Source organism: Schistocerca nitens, chromosome 2 (assembly GCF_023898315.1).
Source record: "Schistocerca nitens isolate TAMUIC-IGC-003100 chromosome 2, iqSchNite1.1, whole genome shotgun sequence".
In the NCBI taxonomy this organism is placed as follows: Eukaryota; Metazoa; Arthropoda; class Insecta; order Orthoptera; family Acrididae; genus Schistocerca; species Schistocerca nitens.
Genome location: NC_064615.1, coordinates 373,595,392 through 373,615,967, shown reverse-complemented (window position 1 = coordinate 373,615,967; position 20,576 = coordinate 373,595,392). Strand labels below are relative to the sequence as shown.

Here is a 20,576-nt window from a genome sequence, read left to right as displayed (position 1 = left end):
ACATCCACTTCTGAAATTATTCTTCAATTCCCTTGTTCTCGTGCTCAATTTCTACGCTTTCTGTTAAATACGATGTGTCTTGCTACTCACAAGATGATGGTTCTACAGTTGTATCTCAAGTTTCTGACAAAATATCAGCACTTAATGTGTCAATTCCTTTCTCATTCTTGCATGTGCCATTAGATATTACTTCACTCACATTACACCTCAAAATCAAAGTACTGATTCTTTCAAAGATGGTGGTAGGCAAAGAGTTCATGTAGTATCTCCCAGTCCTCTTACTTTGGAAAGAAAAGTCTATCCTGATTACATTTTGAAGACATAACATATGTGTATCCTTTGAGTTTTAACTCCTGAAAAACAGAGGATAAACCCTTTATAGGCATTAAAAACCTGTTCTGAAAACTGAGCAAGTAATCAGCAGTTGGTGTTCCTTTTCTTCATCATCTTCTTCTTCTTTTCCTCATTTCTTTTTATTATTCTCAGTGTGAGAATGAGGTAATACAGTTTATCTAATATGCCATCTTTTCCTGGTAAGCAATTCCTATACATTCTCTTTAATTTATATCCATTAACAGGAGGTACTGAATCCAGCACATCAAATTTGTTTTATGACTTTTACAATTACCAACATAACTGGAATTAGGAAAGTTATAACAGATGGCTTGTTCTACACTGACAAAAATACCTCTGTTTTCTTTACATTGTATTTGCATACCAGCAACAAGGAAATGATTCATGATCAGTTTATGGGTGTACTGTGTCTGAAAATTAAAGTCACCGGCAAAATTTTAAAATTCATTCCAGGATTTTATATGATGTACAAGGAACTCCTGCACATTGTCTCATCAAGTTCAGCACCAACTTTTCTGTAATAGTTATAACATTCTTTAATCATGTTTCAAATAGTTCAAGATTCACATCTTTTTCTATTTTTGCTTAATTTCCACCCTGTTTTTTTTTTTTTTTTTTTAAAGTAATCACAGTTCTTCTCTCCTATTGGTTTTCTTCATTTTACATTTGCATATTACGAACTGCATTTCGCTGTTTTTTTTCCCATGTTATTTAGATTTATCTTTGCTCATAATTGAAGTTTTTTGGTGAAACATTTCTTGGTTTTTCCGTGGCACCTAGATTTCTCATTTCCGGTTCTGGGGTTTGACATCACCTAATAGCTAGTTTTGTTTTGGCTCCAAACAAAGAAGTCTCCAATACAACAGCTCAAGCTCTCCTTTTAAATGTTATAGATCACTTTTAGTGTTATGATAATATATCTGAATCTAGTAACTGACAAGAGTAGAATATTGCATACAAGGATTGATTATTTTTTCCACTTGTATCACAGTACTTCTCAAAAATCACTGTAAGGGTACACCAGTTTCCATACATCACTGTGACTTCAGTGTCTACAATAACATCCCTTTTGAATCGAAAATTCATCACACCAAAGGCTAGAAAACTGTTACTGCCTCAAAATAAATCATACTAAACATTTTTCCTCACAGTTTCAAAATTACACAGCAACATTAAGCATTTTTGCCTTTTCATTTTGTTATGTAATTGGCATTTAATTTGAGTGTCAACATGGCTGTGAATGGTTGTGTTATTTGTCTTTGTGGGTAAGTTCACTTAAACTGCAGAAAGAGTGGCAACGCCTCCTCACCTCCTCGAAAGCCTTGCTACTTTATAAGAAAAAGGTATCTGGTGAAGAATTCACTTTTGCGTTATGGTTGGATTGCTGGAGTAAGATGTGTGACCATATTTTACTGTTAATTAATTGACAGTGTTTTGAAATAGGAATTTATCATTAAATCATGTTTTATGCATGTAACACTCAATTCCAATTTCTCACTTTTTGCTTACACTTCAAAAAAAGCTGTACAGAAGTCATATCTGCAATACTTAAGAAAATGAATCTTGTATGATTGATAATTTATTTCCCTACCTTGGAGCATCTTGCGAAACTTGTTTTGTCAAGGACTGACCTAATGCATTTTCCTTATGCAGCCGTACCAACTCATTTGGATCAAGATGGGCCTGAAGTAGCAAGGTGAGAATTGGAGGATATATTATGTCAGGTTCATGTAGGAAAGCCTACAAATTGAAAGCAAAACAATTCATACATTAAGACATAATATAGAAGTACAGCTACAAATCCTGGTGCTTCAAAAGTATTGTCTAGTTACATGTTGAGAGCACACTTACTTTGATAATTCTGACAGTGATTGGTTTAGCTGTGCTCTTTCTCATTATACTAGCAAGTTTTTTCCTTGTAGATTTTGTGACATGCACTCCATTTAACTCATCCAAAATGTCTCCAGTCTTGATCAAGCCCTAGAAATGATCTCTTTTTATGAAAAACCTGCTTACCAGAATTATTTATTAGCTGTTCCTAAGTCATGTTGTATATGTACTGAAATAATGTTTCATGTTACAAAACAATAATTTAAATGGAATACGGTATAACAATTCTTAATACAGTGGTTTCAAAGGATTCACTTTCCTGTGTAAAGTAAAAAAAAAAATCCTTTTTATCTTTATTTTCTGGGATTTAGAATTAAAATGTAAAATAAAACTAAAATATTGAAACAGTATGATGATACAGTGGAGCATTTAAACACTAAGATATGAATGCCATTTCTTCAGTTGCCACTACACCATTTGCTTCAGCTGGTGTGTAAATGAATTAGGAAAGAATTAGGTTATGCAACAACACATTAAGATTAGAAAAATCCATATTTTCATTTACTATATGCTATAAAATATTTGCTTTGTCTCTACTATATTTGTTTTCCCATATTTTATAAGAACATGAGGTTGCTTTTCAGTATCTTTCTCATTTATAGATTTTAAGAAAATTCAGTAATGTTAAAAATTCTGTCACAAAAATATTGGATATGTATGTATTATTGTTTTGATCACTGTTGACATGGAACAGCAAACATCTTTTCCATTTATGACTTTCATGATAAATATATCTTTACACAGTAGGAGATCAAACTTGTTACTGAACCAAATAAAAGTATTAACCAAACATGTTCCTAATAGTCCAGTGCCCAAGCACTGTGCTACATATCCAAATATTTTTTTAAAAATCAGTTACAAAAAAACTACAGACAAGATACTTACATTTTCTGCTGAGACACTGCCCTCCTTCACATGCATAATGAGTGCTCTTCCACCAACAAAGCTGAAAATAATTTCAGATTACATTTCAATTCATGCCTGTAAATACAGTATACTGCATCTCAAAAATTAATGCACAGTTAATCACTTTCAGTTAAATTTCTTCATTGAATGAATGACATAAACAGCATACACTGGTGAAAATTCCAGACTGGAGGAAGCTGGAAGTGTCCTGGTGTGGTGAAAAATACTCTTTTTTGTAAAAAATTTCTTTTTTCACATAGGTTCCTTTTAGATCAATATAGTTGTTACCATACTTACCCTCACTGAGTAGATTTCATCCCTGAAGTATCATGATTCTGAAGATTTTGTGAAATATTCATCTAGACTGCCATAATTTCTTCACTGGACTCAAAAAATATTTCAGCTATCAACAAGGCGAATATCTACATACATATTCCACAAACCACCACGTGGTGGAGTATATCTTGTACCACTATCAGTCACTTCCTTTCCTACTTCACTCACAAACAGAGCAAGTGAAAAACCTGCCTATATGGCTCCATATGACCCTTATTTCTCTCACCAGTCTTCATGGTTCTCAGAAAAGTACATTGGCAGCAGTAGAATCATTCTGCAGTCAGCCTCAAATGCTGGCTCTCTAACTTTTCTCAATACCGACTCGCAAAAAAAATTTCATCTTTCTTCGTGTCCACAACCATTCAAATAGATAAAATAGACTTCAACACTTTCAGTATATAGCTACTGGCTATCACTCAGTCCTTTGATTGCTGTTTCATTTCTGGTATGAAGCTGTGGATGTATATCTCACCCACAGTGATACATTTGCATACAAAACCAGTATGATACTTTTTACATCAGCCCATCACTGCTGAGAAATTCACTTTTGCATTTTCTTTCAGAGAGGACACAGCAAATAGCAAAAAACTTATGGGAATGCAGCCAGATGATGTCTTTGACAACTGCTGATGTTTTGACAGATGAACACCCTGTCAGTTTCAAGGCACAAATGCAACAAGAGAGTGCTGTGCAGGGAAATTAAAAACCCTGGTAGGTGGGACTATGCCAACCAAGAACCATAATGTGGCACATACAGAAAGACACGAATGCTCAAACGCACACATCCACACCACCCCTCCCTCTCTCTCTCTCTCTCTCTCTCTCTCTCTCTCTCTCACACACACGCACATGCACACACACACACACACGCACATGCACACACACACACACACACACACACACACACACACACACACACACACACACACACACTAGAGCCACCACACAACTAAACATATAGTGTCGTAAGAGTGGAACTGGCAAACTGCTGTCATGTCATAACTAACATTTATTTCAACATCCTGACACCATTTACAATCTTAATGAAGCAGTGACAGTTACAAAACAGTCCACTAATGACACAATATGGATGTCACATCAATCTAGATGTACTTAAAAATGGTGATTACGCCAAAACACAGTCTGTCGTAAATAAAGATTAATTATTGTAATCAGCTATTTGGTGTATGTACTCAAACAACTAATGATGGTTAATGTCAGCAGTTATTGATAGTGGATATTAATTATCAACAGGGGAGTGAACAGCATTAACTCTGTCCTCTGTTGCTTGACCAGGTAGAGAGCAGGATTCCAAGCAAAATTTAGGCAAATCCTTATCTATAAGGGCATGTGCCAATTTAATTTCAAATGCTTCCTTAGCTATAGGAACAGCTGGAAATGTACACCTGAACCTCTTTGTTGTTATATATGACAAGAACAAGACTATGTTCTGCAGCAACAAATTTGCAAAGCTTTTGTAAGTGAGTGTAGCACTTATGCTCTGCACACTGGTCCTCCACAGTCCTGATGATCTGACTAATGTATGACATGTCACACACACAAAGAATACAATAGACTCCCACCTTACGCAAACCAACACCATGCTTTACAGACCCTAAAATGCCCCTAATCTTAGATGGTGCCCAGAAAGCCCACTTCTTATCACGTTTTAAAATAATATAATCAATCCTGATGGAAATTGTGTAAGTTCAAAAGGCTGTAGACATAGGTGCCATCAAGTTATTTTCATCCTCCATCTGATAATCAGAAGGTCAATAGTGCAACCTGTGTCTGAGCTATCTTTCATTATAGCTATTCAGGTAAAAGTAGCTTCTGAGGTGGCCCAAGTCAGATGGAGAACTTCAAGGGTTGAAGATGATGTGGGCTCTGTAAATCAAGGTACGAAGTATCCCTTTATACTGAACCAGATAGTAACAACCATCCTGAAGATACAGATCAGTGTGTGGACAGAGTACCACAATGTAAAGGAATTTCAGGAGACTGTGATCCAATTAATATCCTGAAGGCATACAGATGACAACACAGCAGTCCTGTAAACCACCCCACACTTTATGTCAACATATCACAAGACTCCAGTAACGACTCATTGACACAGCATTGCATCAATCACCAGTGCATTCCACCGCCACCAGGCAGCAGAACAATTCAGTGCAAGAATGGTACAAATATGCAGGGTTGAAGGCCTACTAGCACCAATACTTAGTGAAGAGCAGCGAAGGAGTCAGTGAACAGTTTGGCAACAGAGTGCAACAGACTTGTGTAAGTCAATTGGCCTGCTCTAGCCAGCATCCAGCTATGTTTCTCAGGGTCCGAGATTTGACAATGTCAGGTTACCCATGTAATTCAGTGAAAACTTTGCCTAGCTGCTGTTGGCTATGTTGTGTACATTCACTCTGGGCTGCAAGAATGCTACGCTAGCTTCAACTGGCCACCGCCACTACTCAGTACTACGTCAATATGTTGCCTCACAGCAGCATGCGTGACCTTCAAGGGTGGTCACTGCTCTTATACCAACGTGAAGACTTGGTGTGTCAATGCCAGACTGTGCCCACTGGCTGAGTGAGCACACCTGTATCAGCTTTAGCTTGATGAAAAATAAAGAGTTTTCCTGAAATCCATCTATCTTGCTGTGGCAGCCTTCACCTTTTACAATTCCTGCAGTCCTGCCTGTCCATCAAACCTACAAAGTCCAGGTGGGAGAGCAGTTGTGCCAACTTCAACCAGATGAACATCTCCCCACCCTGACCATTACACTATAAATGCCAAGTACCTAAGTATCATCTATGTTCTTCTTGATCAACATATCAAGAAAGGGTAGCCATGCTTTTTCACCTCCAGTGTGAAGCAAATATTAGGCTAGATTGAATTCAGATGCTATAAAAAAAAGTGTCATCTACATATCTAAAAAAGCATGCAGGTTACGTGCCACCAACTCCACAGCACATTCCTCAAAATCTTCCATACAGACTGGCAACGATAGGTGACAAAGGACTTTCCATCGCAACTTCACCTATCTGTTCATAGAACTGGTCATTGAATAAAAGTAAGTGGACACACAACATGTCATAATCGCTCAGTTAATTCCACATCAAACCTAGGAACAACTAACCATAATGAACACAACAGATGTCGTAATTGCTCAGTTAATTCAACATCAAACCTAACCACAATAAACTGTAATGAATCAGATACTGGAACAAGATTAACGGCGGATCCACATCAAAATCACTAAAACATCTCAGTTATTCAAACATAATTCCTCTAGTCAGTGTAAGAAATCTGCCGAGTTTGTAAGGTGAAGTGCACACTGACCTACTAGTGGACTCATCAGAGCAGGAAGGTACCTTATTACCTGGTATGCCAGAGCACCAATGTTATTGGCAAAAGGCCTAAAAGAAATTGCTTCCTTACGGATCTTTGGAACGCCATATAATCTAGGGGAAACACTACAAGAGTTAAGATTCCTGATAGACTCTTGCAATAATTAATCTTTTCTTCAGGATGTTGTTAGTCTAGCTCTCAACACTTTTTGCCATGTCAGCACTGAGTCTGCAATATTCTGAATCAGACAGTACACACTGCATCTTTTGAACATAATCCCACTTGCCCCACACAACACTAGCATTGCCCTCATACACAGGTAAGATACAAAAAAATCAATATTCATCTTGAGAGACTTCAAAACAACCCACTCAGCTGCTGCAATATTTTGCTTGGGTGAATGTTTCTCAGTCAATACATGATATGCTTCTTTCCCAACCTGCTTGACAGTGTCTGAAGGTAATTTGAAAAAAGCTTGTTTGACATAACTTAACAACTGGTAAATGGCTGGATGTTGATGCAAAGTTCAAACATTTTCCTAGCATGGATCTAACATGCTTGGCAGCAACTGGAGGTAGTTTAAAAACAGCTTGGTTGACAGAACTAACAACTGGTAAATACTTAGACATTGGTGCAAAGTTCAAAACTTGCCATAGCATGAATTAAGCAGCGTTATCCAATGCTTCCTCCTTGAGATCGATCAGAGAAAGCTGAGATGTAATATCACAATAGAGACGGAGGCTTTTGCTCAAAATCTTCTTGGAATCTTGCTGTTTCAAACAACAGAATGACACTTTCTCACTTATTGGTAATTAATATTCACTACCAATATTTTCTGTCATTGTTCACCTTTGGTTGTATGGTGGCACTAGATATTTATGTGATGTGATGTGATGTGATGTAATATGTGTGTGTGTGTGTGTGTGTGTGTGTGTGTGTGTGTGTGTGCGTGCACGCGCACGGGGAGGGGGGTTCTGCTTTTCTGCGTATGCATGTGTATGTACTTGTGAGTTGCCTTTCTGCATATGCAAGTGTTTCTATGTGTGAGGTGTCTTTCTGAATATGCTGTACTATGGTTTTTCATCGGCACAGCCGTGGATCCCAAAAGTTTAAATTTCCTTTGATAATATTTTTTCGTACATTGTTTTGGGGTGTTTACCTGTCCAAATAACAGCAGTTGTTGAAGACATCACAAGGCTGCACAGCTGAAGTTGTCTGAACATTTTATACGCCAGGAGAAAATAAAGTTTAAGCTCTTGCACAGAGACATATATGTTCGGTAAACTAGATAAAAAATCTCAAGATGAATTTGAAACTTTCAGCACAGGACATGAGCACGTAGAGCAGCCATGGCTCGAGTTTAAGCTGACCATGCACTGGATAGATATGTACCCAGTAGAGCAGTTCAAAATGGGAACAAACCTCCACAGTATACAGTCATCGTAAAGAAATTGCTAAAGAAACAGAGACTACTGGATAGTGGTTGTAAAACAAAGCGTACGGCTATAGATAGACGTTAAATGAAATGTGTTTGGCTGTCAAGAGAGTAATGTGTGATGCTTTCAATGACTACCAAAGCAGAATATTGTCAAATGATATTTCACAAAACCCAAAAAAAAGTTTTATTGTATGTAAAGGCTGTTAGTGGCATCAGAGTTAAGTGTCCAGTCCCTAGCAAATGAGACAGGAACTGAAATGTAGGGTAGCAAAGCAAAAGCTGAAATGGTTAACTCCATTTTCAAATGTTCCTTTACAAAGTAAAACCCACGAGAACTGCTCCAATTTAATCCTCGCACCACTGAAAAGATGAATGAAATAAGTATTAGTATCAGTAGAGTTGAAAAACAGCTGAAATTGTTGAAACTGAACAAAGCTCCAGGACCTGATGGAATCCCTGTCAGATTCCATACTAAATTTTCCCCTCTTCTAACTATAATCTATTGTAGATCTTTTGAACAAAAAAATGTGCCCAGTTCTTGCAAAAAAGCACAGGTCACACCTGTCTGTAAGAAGAATAGTAGGAGTAATCCACAAAATTATCCTTGACATAAATTTGTTGTAGAAACTTAGAACATATTAGAGCTCAAACATAATAACTTGAAGAGAATGACTTCCTCAATGCCAACCAGCATGGATTCCGAAAGCATCAATTACGTGAAACTCAACTAGTATTATCATCACATGACATGCTGAAAGCTTTGGATCAAGGCAGTCATGTAGATTTAGTATTTCTTGATTTCAAAAAAGCATTTGACTCAGTACCATACTTACACTTATTGTCAAGAGTACAATCATACAGGGTATTAAGCGAAATTTGTAGCTGGATTGAGGGCTTTTTGATAGAGAGGACACAGCATGTTACCTTGGATGGAGAGTCATCATCAGGTAACTTAAGGTGTGCACCAGGGAAATAAATGTGTTGGGATGCTTGCTGTTCACGTTGAGTATAAATGACCTTGCAGACGACATTAATAGTAAAATCAGGCTGTTTGCAGATGATGCAGTTATTTATAATGATGTACTGTCTGAAAGAATCTGCATAAATATTCAGTCAGCTCTTGATAAGGATTCAAAGTGGTGCAAAGATTGGCAACTTGCTTTAAATGTTCAGAAACGTAAAACTGTGCACATCGCAAAAAATGTATCCTATGACTACAATATCAATGAGTCACTGTTGGAATTGGCCAACTCATACAAATATCAGGGTGTAGCACCTTGTACGGATATGAAATGGAATTATCACATAGGCTCAGTCATGGGTAAAGCCGGTTGTAGACTTTGGTTTATTGACAGAATACTGGGGAAGTGCAATCAGTCTGTAAATGACATTGTTCACACATCACTTGTCGACTGATTCTAGAATACTGCTCAGAAGTGTGGAATTCAGACCAAATAGGACTAACAGGGGATGATGAATGCATACAGAGAAGGGCAGCACCAATGGTCACAGATTTCTTTGATCAGTGGGAGAGTATCACAGAGATAATGAAGGAACTGAACTGGAAGACTCTATTCTGTGATGGTGGGTCGTGAGTCATACTTGGGTAGCTCAGATAGTAGAGCACTTGCCTGCGAGTTCGAGTCTCAGTCCGGCATACAGTTTTAATCTGCCATAAAGTTCTTTTTATTCCAAGAACAAGAAAGTCTATTAACGAAGTTTCAAGAATGACCTTTAAATGATGACTCTGGGAACATTACAATCCTCTATGTATTGCTCACACAGGGATCATGAGGATAAGATTAGAATAATTACTGCATGCACAGAGACATTCAAATAATCATTCTACTTGTGCTCCATACATAAATGGGAAAGAAATAACTGTTACAATGGGGCGTACCCTCTGTGATGCACTTGACAGTGTTAGCAGAGTATAGATGTATATATAATTGTTCTAATAGTGTTCTATACCCTTTCTTGAGATATTTCTGTTGACTTGGTTATTTCAAATGTCTTTAATTGCCAACAGTTTAGTGCTATATTTCCATCCACTACAGCAGCTTTGTGAATGCTTCACATGGGTAATTTTCAAGAGTATGGCATGTTTTAATTCAATTACCAGGTCCTTAATTGTTGAAAATGAAGCATCTGGCTCTTTATAAGCCCTTATTAATATGTGCTACCACAAGGTCAAGACATTTTCATCTTGTCACATAGTTGTGTGCAAGTAACACGGCAGATGCATGGTGTGTTCTGTGGAAATATAAATGGATAATACTTTGTGGTGCCACCAGTGTGCTCTCTGTCTCTGTCTCATGCCATGTGATCCAGCCATTTTGTTTCTTGATAACTGCCAAATGTCACATTAGGCCACAGTCTTTCCTTAGAACAATTTCTATACTCTGGAAACTATTGCTGTCACTTCTTCAAGCAATACTTGTCATAAAATGAAATTTTCACTCTACAGCGGAGTGTGCGCTGATAGTTTTAATACTTGTCATGTTTGCTTTATGCCACCAATAATTAATGCCACATACAAACTGAAATTAGAATCACTGCTAAAATTTTTACCCAAGACAAGACACAAGCTACAGACAGGTGTGGCAGAATGACACTATTAGCTGGTACATCAGAGAGTGCGATGAATTTTTTTCTTGGGCATCTCTTCACCACCCACCTGAGCCATGGCAGAAACCTACTAATTCTTATAATTTCAAAAATTAATGAATATGATAATATATTAGACATTATTTTTATAAATATCTGGAACATCTAAATCACAAAGTCAGAGTAAAATAAAATTAACATTTAGCTAAAAAAATGAGTATCTTGAAGTATGAAGTTAAATGACTCATTCAAGGAAAAATGTGATCAGTTTCCAGTTATAGGCCAAAACAATCATGGTACAATGGGAAGTAACAATTTACTGATGAAACTTATTATGAATAATATGTATACTAGAATAGGTTCACACACCAAACAGAAGTGATACTTGGCATCACGCAGCATAAATACCCACATGGAAATCAGGAGAGCCATTGTTTCAGATTCTAGATAAAGCTGATCAAGATACAGGAGTATGACTTTATTGGATACATGTCATTCCATTCCAAAAGTATTCAATACATAACAGTTTTCTGATGAGTGTTTATTTCATGTACATTGTGTTGTCATGTTGTCTCTCTCCTTCTCTTGCATTCGTGACGTGATGATCACAAGCAGGTGTAACTGACTTGTCAAGCCTGGCTGGTGTTAAATCGTATAAACGACCATCATCTGCTAAATAGTGTTGGCATATTTTGACAACAAAGAAAGGTTCCTGCTCCACTGTTCACATTTCAACAATCTCCTCTTGGTACTAACAGGTATCATGAGTCTAAGAGACATTGTTAATGTGAGTCCAGAAATTATCAAATTTGCTATTGCTCCCACAGACAGTGTGCTTTTGCACCGAACTGAATGATTACTTGGCTCCTACACACTGTATTTCAGATTTTTCTACTAATGTCTCTTGTGGCCTTTTAAACACCCTCTGTTTAACAAACAAAATCCTTGTTCAGATTCACTGATGACATCTTTGCAATCTGGATTGAGGGTGAGGACGCCCTATCCACATTCCCCCAGAACCTCAACAACTTCTCCCCCATTTGCTTCACCTGATCCCACTCAACACAACAAGCCACCTTACTAGATGTTGACCTCCAGCTCAAAGATGGCTACATCAGTACCTCTGTCCATATCAAACCTACTAACCACCAGCAGTACCTCCACTTCAACAGCTGCCACCCGTTCCATACCAAGAAGTCCCTTCGATATAGCCATGCCACCTGTGGTCATTGCATCTGCAGTGACGAGCTGTCCCTCTCGAAATATACCGAGGGTCTCACTGAAGCCTTCACTGACTGTAATTATCCTTGTCTTGACAGGCCGTAATTATCCTCTCCACCTTGTGCAAAAACAAATCTCCTGCACCTTATCTTTCCAGTCTCCCACCATCTCCCAAAGTCACACCATTCGGCTACAGAGGAGTACTTTCCTCGTAACTCAGTACCACCCAGGACTGGAGCAACTGAATTACATTCTCCTCCAAGGTTTCGACTACCTCTCATCATGCCCTGAAATGAGAAATGTCCTGCCCACTATCCTTACCAGTCCTCCCACAGTGGTATTCAGCCTACACAGTATACTCATACATCCCTACACAACCCTTGCTTCCAACCCCTTATCTCATGGTTCATAGCTCATACCCCTGTAATAGACAAAGATGCAAGATGTGCCCCGTACATCCTCCCACCACCACCTGCTCCAGTCCGATCACAAACATCATCTAACCCATTAAAGGCAGGGCTACCTGTGAAACAAGTCATGTGATCAACAAGCTAAGCTGCAACCACTGTGCACTATGTGGGCATGACAACCAACAAGCTGTCTGTTCGCATGAATGGCCACTGACAAACTGTGGCCAAGAAACAAGTGGACCACCTGGTTACTGAACACACTGCCAAATGTGACCTCATTCATTTCAATGACTGCTTCACAGCCTCTGCCCTATGGACCCTTCCCTCCAACACCAGCTTTTCTGAATCGCATATGTGGGAACTTTTCCTGCGATATATACTATGTTCCCTTAACCCTCTCGGTCTCAACCTTCGTTAGTCATTGTCTTCACCCATCCAGCCTCCCTGTTCCCGTTCCAGCACTATACAGCCCTCATTCCACCATCACACCCAGCCTTTTTGCTTCTCTTCTTTTCAACTACCCCCTCTCCCCACCTCCCACCTGCCCTCTGTCTAGCCTCCTGACTGCACATATCTGCCCTACCCTCTCCACCTTGTCCCTGCATGCTCCCCAGCAGCACTGCACTGTCCACCACCTCTACCCTATCCTACTGTCCCCCCCCCCCCCCTTCCCACTCCAGCCTTCTCCTTACCCTACCCAGGCACCATGCCCATCATGCACTGGTGCAGCTGCTCACAGTTGACTACAGTTGCCTTAGACTGCAGTCATGGTGTGTGTGTGTGTGTGTGTGTGTGTGCGCGCGTGTGTGTGTGCATGTGAGCATGCGCGCACGAACTTGTGTCTGTTGTCTATTTTTGATGAAGGCCTTACGGGCTGAAAGCTTTATTTGTAAATGTCTTTTTGTTGTGCTACCTGCAACTCAGCATCTCTGCTATATGGCGAGTGGCCACATTCCTTTTCATAATCTTGTTATATTCCATCCTGGATTTTCCATTGTTTGAAACAAATTATGAGTTCATTTGTTAGACCACTCAATGAAGGTAATGTTGGGTAAAAGGCTTGTGCAGTCACAAATTTTTGTACAGTAATAGGAGGGAGTGTAAAGAATAACACTAAAAACCCTGCCTGGTGGGGTGTGAGTTAGGGGCATTGGGGGCATTTAAAGACAATTTTTTAGATTTTTCTTAACTGTCTTGAAAAATGTGGCTTCCAGCACAAATTTTCTTTGGCACAAAATTAAACTTAATTAAATTTTCTCCAAAAACAGTCCTCTTATTCTTTTCTCTGGAACTAATAGGTCCTGTGGTGCAAGGGGTGGAAAAATAGCAGATTACTAAAAATAGTGTTCTAAATTAATGTATATTGTTAAATAATGTGGTCAAGAGCAAATATTAAATGTTTGTATGACATCTAAGTGCAGCACAATCATATTAAGGGATAAATTGTGTTCTGGGGGTGTAACAGGGTGGAGGTTAAAAGCGTGAGGGATGGTATGTTGTTGTGTTGTGGTTATGCCTTTCCCTCATTCAAAGGTCTAAATGAAGAGTGAGTAGGTAACTTCCCATTCTCTCTACCACATTATGTCATAGAAAGCAAATCAGGGTATTTCAGAAAGTTATACCAACTCTTCTGCAGCTCCCCTTATGAATCACTGGCGACACAGTGTACAGGCATGCTCGGGGGGTGTTTATTTCCCAAAAAGATCATTTACACTACCTGGAATACAAATTGAATTACTATAATATTAATGCAAAAAATGCATATGGACAGAATAGTAGTTCATCTCTGTGCACTTATCCACACTGCTACAGGGAAATTAATTCTGAGTCATGCTATATGGCAGCTGTACTTTCCCCACCATGAGTGCTGCTCAATTTTCAGTTTACGGAGAGTATACCTCCCTAGCTTTTCCTGTCCAGTTGTCTGCTGTGAGTAGACAAAGGTAACTTCATCGATCTCATGTTTATATAGTGCAGTTGTTTTCAGTTCATTAAGTGAGTATTTATTTGCAGTTGTTGAATGAGCTATTATGTAAAAAAAAGTTCAATGGCTGAAGAAGTCAACTGTCTACCAAATTGAAGAATCTGTCCCAAGTGTAACATGCTGTCAATACATATTTGACAATACTGACTTCATCATCTTCACTATCAATGGCTAGAATACTTTCCGCTGTTTGAGAGTACTAAATGCATCATCCCAGCCTCAGCTCTCCCAACATCAGAAGAGGCCCAGATTCTTAAATTGGCTCCCTCAGTAACAGAAGTAGGTAGCCTAGGTGTCATGGAGCTTCAGATATTTCAATACATGTCAAGCAATGCATTATAGCAGATTACTCTTCTAGATTTAAATGTGATCAGTCCTATTCCATCATACATATTGACACCCACTTTGCAAGATATACTGTGGATATGTGGTAAATTGCTCCACAAGTTCAGCCCACTCCACAAGTACTGGCTATTTCTGAGTGGAAGAGATTTATGCAGTCTATCTGTAAAACAATTGACAGTGAGAAAATTGCAGTATCTTTCTGATCATTGATTAATTCAGCATCAAGTGACTATAACAAGGTTACATGGCTTTTCAACATGCTGTCAATGACAAACAGCAGCAAGAAGCCACTGCATCAATCCAATACCTTTCCCACCAACACTACATAGGTCACTGACAACACTGCACTTGCAAATTAAGCACTTTTCAGTCACTGTTTATTGGAATGTATTTTACATTAAGTTCACTTGACAACTGCAAGTAAGTTCTTACTTAAACTGAAAATAACCCCACTATATGAACACAAGCTCCATGAAAGTGGTTTTACTTACACAAGAGAACTGGACAGAAAATACTGGGAAGATATAGCCTGTCTGTAAACTGAAAAATGTGATCAGTGCTTGGGTGAAGGAAGTCACTTTTCCTGGAAGGACGCGACAACTTCCTTACAGGATGACTAATAATTTCCCCAGTTGCAGTGTAGAACAATGTGCAGAGATTTATGTAGATTCTGTCTACATGCTTTTCTTGCATATGTATTATTAGCAAATCATATCCATATTGTAGTGTTAATGCTCTTTCTGGAAAATAAACACTTTCAAGCTTTTCTGCACAGTGTGTCACAAGTCATTCTGGCTTGAAGACAGTTGTTTGTTCTTTTGGTACCTTGGAGAGCCGCTAAATGAATGTTCCTGCTTCCAGAAAGTACTATGTGACTTGAAAAACATATTACAAGCATAACCAGTTCCTGCACATTCGTTGTCGCCGTATGCTTCTGTAGTTGTCTTGATAGTAAAAGTTAGTCATGGAGTGGAGGACAGTTTGACAGATGAAGAAATTCTGAGGCTGCTTGTAGAATCTGGTTCTGAAATTGATGGTGACAGTAGTTCTGAAATGTATGGTAATCTGTTTGAATCCTTCTCATAAGCAGGAACCACACAAAGAAGTCAAAAAAGTTTACGACGACTGTAGGGAGTGCAGCAGTCACTGTAGCCTAACTTGAATGAGTTAATACAGTTCTACAGCATGTAGCTGTGGTACAAACATTTAATAATTGTTCTTAACCCACATTTTTAACAATATATATAAATTATATATCATTAAAATACTATATTTAGTAATATGAGATTTTTTCATCCCTTGCAATACAGAAATTATTAGTGCTAGACAAAAAATTAATAAAATCTTTTTGTTAGAAATATAATGTAGTTTAATTTTGTACTGGGAAACATTTTCACTAGAAGCCACAGTTTTCAAGATAGTGAAACAAAAAAGAAAATCCAAGAAAGTGACCTTTACAAACCCACCCCACCCCACACTCACACTCCACTGGCCAGGATTTTTAGTATGTTCTTCATTAAACTCCCCCTACTACTTGACAAAAATTTGTGACTACACAAACTTTTTTTCTCCCCGTTGACATTTTCTGGTCTTTGTTGACTGGGCTATAAGACCTGATAACCTGGGTGTGGAATTTAAGCTCACAACTGAATCTGAAATAATGTTTTTGGATTAAAAATATGGGAACATATTTTTTTAATTTTTATTTTGTTTGTGGTTTAGTTTGTGGTTTCAAATAAAGTGTTTATTTTTGAAAAGCACTAGTCCCCTTGCAGTTAAAAAGGGTTGAGATAGCAAAGCAAGCAGGCAGACAGTGCTTCCCAAACTCACATTAAATGAAGAAGTTCATTTAAAACACCTATAACTCTGTTTGTCATGAAACCTGACAAAAACTTTATAATTTGCAACATACGAGGGTTGGAACTTAAATAGTGGCAACTATTTATTCACAACCGATACAGAAGAGTTACATGTTTGCACCTGTTACTGTCATTCAAAGTAGTCACCAGCATTGTGTAGGACCCCGTTGCCAGCGATGTGGAAGGCGTAGTATACCATTAGCAGAGCCTTTTCTGTTGATGGTGCGAATGGAGAGGTCTACTGCCTGTCGAATCTCTGGAACAGTTCTGAAGCGAATACCACAAAGTGGTTCCTTCATCTTCGGAATCAAATCAAAGTCACAAGGACTTAAGTCCAGGGAGTATGGTGGATGGTACAGTACTTCCCAGTCCTATCGACCGAACAGAGCAGCCACAGCAGGTGCTGTATGCACACCCGGATTGTCGTGCTAAATGATGGGTGGGTTGCACAGAAAGTGTCGCTGCTTCTTTTGCAAAGCTGGTTGCAGGTGATGCTCCAAAAACAAACAGTAATACTGTGCACTGACAGCCTGCAGTGGAGGAATGTAATGCATTAGGATAACAATATCATAGTCGTACAAGAGAATCACCATAACTTTAGACCGCTCCATTCGCACCATCAACAGAACAGGCTCTGCTAACAGTATAATACGCCTTCCACATCACTGTCAATGGTGCTACACAATGTTGGTGATTACTTTGAAGGACAGTAACATGTGGCAACATGTAACTCTTTTGTATCGATGTGAATAAACAGTTGCCACTATTTAAGTTCCAACCCTCATAAAATGCTTCATGAAAAAAACTAAGTCGAACATTGACATCTAAAAATTGTCACTTTTGATTATGTGGAAGTCTACCTATCAGAAGATAATATGACCAACTTGTGTGTACAGTGTCTCCACATGAAGTCGTCACTCCAACTTCTCCCAGCATGAATAAAGTGTGCACTCTGTGGTCTCATAGGATAATGTTTTTTTCTTTTTTTTTTTTTTCAGCCACAAACAACAACTCTTGTCCAATCCTTCCATTCTTTGTGTTCCCCCAGTCCCAAAGTTATTTAGTCTGCCACTGGCTGTTGCTTTTACTGCCTCTCTTCTAGCAATGTTATCATCAATGACATATCTAAACACAAAATAAAATTTACAATTTTGGGCCTACTGGCCAATTTACATAAATGATGCTTTACATAAAGTGCACTAAAATGCACATGAACCTGTTGTTATACAATTTGTAAATATTCAAACATTTCTTATACAATGTTACATTAATAGTTTTCAAAATTGCTGAGTTAGTGCTTTTGTAAATAGTAAATTAAACCACAAGAAATAATATTATGAAAAGGAAAACTGCTACACACCATATAGAGGAGGTGCTGAGTTGCAGATAGGTACAACAAAAGGTTGTCACAAATAATGCTTTCAGCCAGCAAGGCAGTCATCAAAAATGGACAACAGACACAAAAAACCACTCTCATGCAAACGCAACTCACACACACATGACCACAGTCTATGGCAACTGAAGCCACAGTGATGAGTAGCAACTTTCATTTTCATAATATTATTTCTTGTGGTTTAATTTACTATTTACAAAAGCACTAACTCCATCCTGAGCAAACCACAAGAAATGATATCCATAACTTATTACTAGACATTTACAAAAGAAAGCTGCACAAGTTTTACTTTTATATAATGGATAAAGGATAAAGATAATGTAGTTCCTATTTTTGCAAGCTGTGGTGTAGCCGAGTGGAATTTCCATCTCACTGTTGAGAACTTTGAATCTTAAGTTTAGCTGTTTTTGTAAAATCTCAATATGCGTATGTATAGTTTTCCTCCTCGTGCCAAAGATAGGTAGAAATTTTAGGCCTCCTCAGCATACCTGCACTGCTAAGCACTTTCTGCCCCAGCTCAGTAAATAAGACATCACTTAACCTTCTGCTGGACATTACTGCTTCCATTCATACACCCTCACAGAACTTTTTCAAAGCCTTTCCCGCATAGAAACCACTTTGCTCGCCACGCTGAGCTCATTCTAGCTGGACTGGGGCTGCTCACAGCTAAGTGACGCTGAGTAACATATGTGTACAACTTGCTGCACTGGAATTCCACAGTATGCTTAAAGTCAATACAGATGTTCCTTCTGGTAAATCCTCTCACAGATCAAAGTTTCTGAGATAACACTGCAACATTGTGCAGCACTTAGATTTCAAACTTGGAGAAACTTCCCCCCACTTAAAATAATTGCACGTGCAATGATCAGCACCTCTACACAAATCGTGATCTAGATGCCATCATATATACACCAGCTGGAACAACAAGACTGTCTCTATTGCAGCAATACTATGGTGATGCTGGGGTATTACTATGATGGGTATGAAGATGGGATGATAAATTGCTTAGCTTTCTGGACCTTGTACTCTCTCAGGGAAAAACCACCCACCCACCCGCCCACCCACCCACACCCACACCCACACCCACACACACACACACACACACACACAACTATTGATGTTTCCCAAATGTGGCACATATTGTGAAACACACTATCATCAATTAAAAGTAATACCTCCATGTAACTTTAAAATGAGGGCAACTGCCACCAAAATTCTGTGTTGAATAAGAAGTCTTCCATTCAGATTGTTAAAGTCCTTCACTGAAAAGTCACAACCAGTTTTGCATTCTTAAAATGCATCATCAGATGATCTGTATAATGGAGCAATTTCATATTTAATTTTTCAGAATACCCAATTTTAAAAAAAAAAAAAAAGTGATCATAATCACATAAGGCTGCCAAGAATAGCACACTTACATTATCTTGTAAGTCATTGTAGCACACAGGAAAAATACTTACACCCAAATTTCTTCATTCATCACAAAAACAATAAAAATAAGTAACTAGCTGCAAAGTGGTGGTCCAAGTTAAAATGATTGGTTCTGAAAAGCTGTCTATAAAATGAGGGTATGTCTCATTAACAATGCATTGCTTAGAACATAGCCAGTGTCACTATTAAGTCATTTTCGAACAGTCTAATTTTAACTGCTTCCTTCATCAGAGTTCTAATAGTCTGATGTGAGAGCAAGAATACTCACTTGTTCAAACAACATCTTGTATTTATTTAACAGTCTGTGCTCGGGCACCACTGATTTTTTGAGATTCCTGTTTTTAAGCTACTGCTGATGCTCAACACAATGGTCGACTGCAGTCCATATAGCGGCCCACGTACCTTTTGCCTCATTTGTGAGGAATATTAAAAATCCATAGCACTATCAGGTCAAGATTATCTTTAATGGCTTGCGACATTTCTTTTATTTTCTTGGGTGGCTGCAGACTGGTCTGATTCCTTGCCTCTTTGGGACTCTATCCATCTTACTAATTTTTGCACCATAGAACAGAAGCTGCACTGTGTGTTGGTCCTCATGGTTTGGTTGAACAGTGTCAGCCCTTCGTTTCCTTGACAGCTTTGTCTTAATATCATGAACAGAATATCCTTTCCCTCCAAACTCCATCACCAGATGATTAATCTTTGAGCTGAGGTGGTCCTTGTCCATTATAGTACTGGCTCTGTGTATTAGTGTTTTCAGCACAGTTCGCTTCTGAGCTGAATGGTGAAAGCTATGCACAATGAGATACAGGTCTGTATGCATATGTTTTATATACACAAAGCGGCAGAGTCATGCTTCTGATTTTCAACTGACCAACTCATATAAGGAAGGCCACTTCACATTCTTCTCAACCTCCGCTGTAAATCTTATGTTTGGATGTACACCACTCATGTGATTGATGAATTGCTGCAGTGTCTAACAGCCATACGGCAAGATTACAATTGTATCATCAACATTTCTGAAGAAGCAGGATGGATATAACAGAGCACTATTCAATGC

At 38.5% G+C, this 20,576-nt stretch overlaps 1 protein-coding gene across 2 annotated transcripts in view; it reads right to left on the bottom strand.

Moving 5' to 3' along the window:
• Positions 1-20,576, bottom strand: part of LOC126236205 (uncharacterized) — a 104,558-nt gene that overhangs the window by 63,821 nt on the left and 20,161 nt on the right. For both annotated transcript variants that reach the window (XM_049945318.1, XM_049945319.1), the window contains exons 5-7: positions 3,130-3,190; positions 2,206-2,334; positions 1,946-2,094 (exon numbers count right to left, since the gene is read on the bottom strand). In XM_049945318.1, coding sequence (XP_049801275.1) covers positions 1,946-2,094; positions 2,206-2,334; positions 3,130-3,190 — 339 coding nt within the window. The remainder of the gene's footprint in view (positions 1-1,945; positions 2,095-2,205; positions 2,335-3,129; positions 3,191-20,576) is intronic.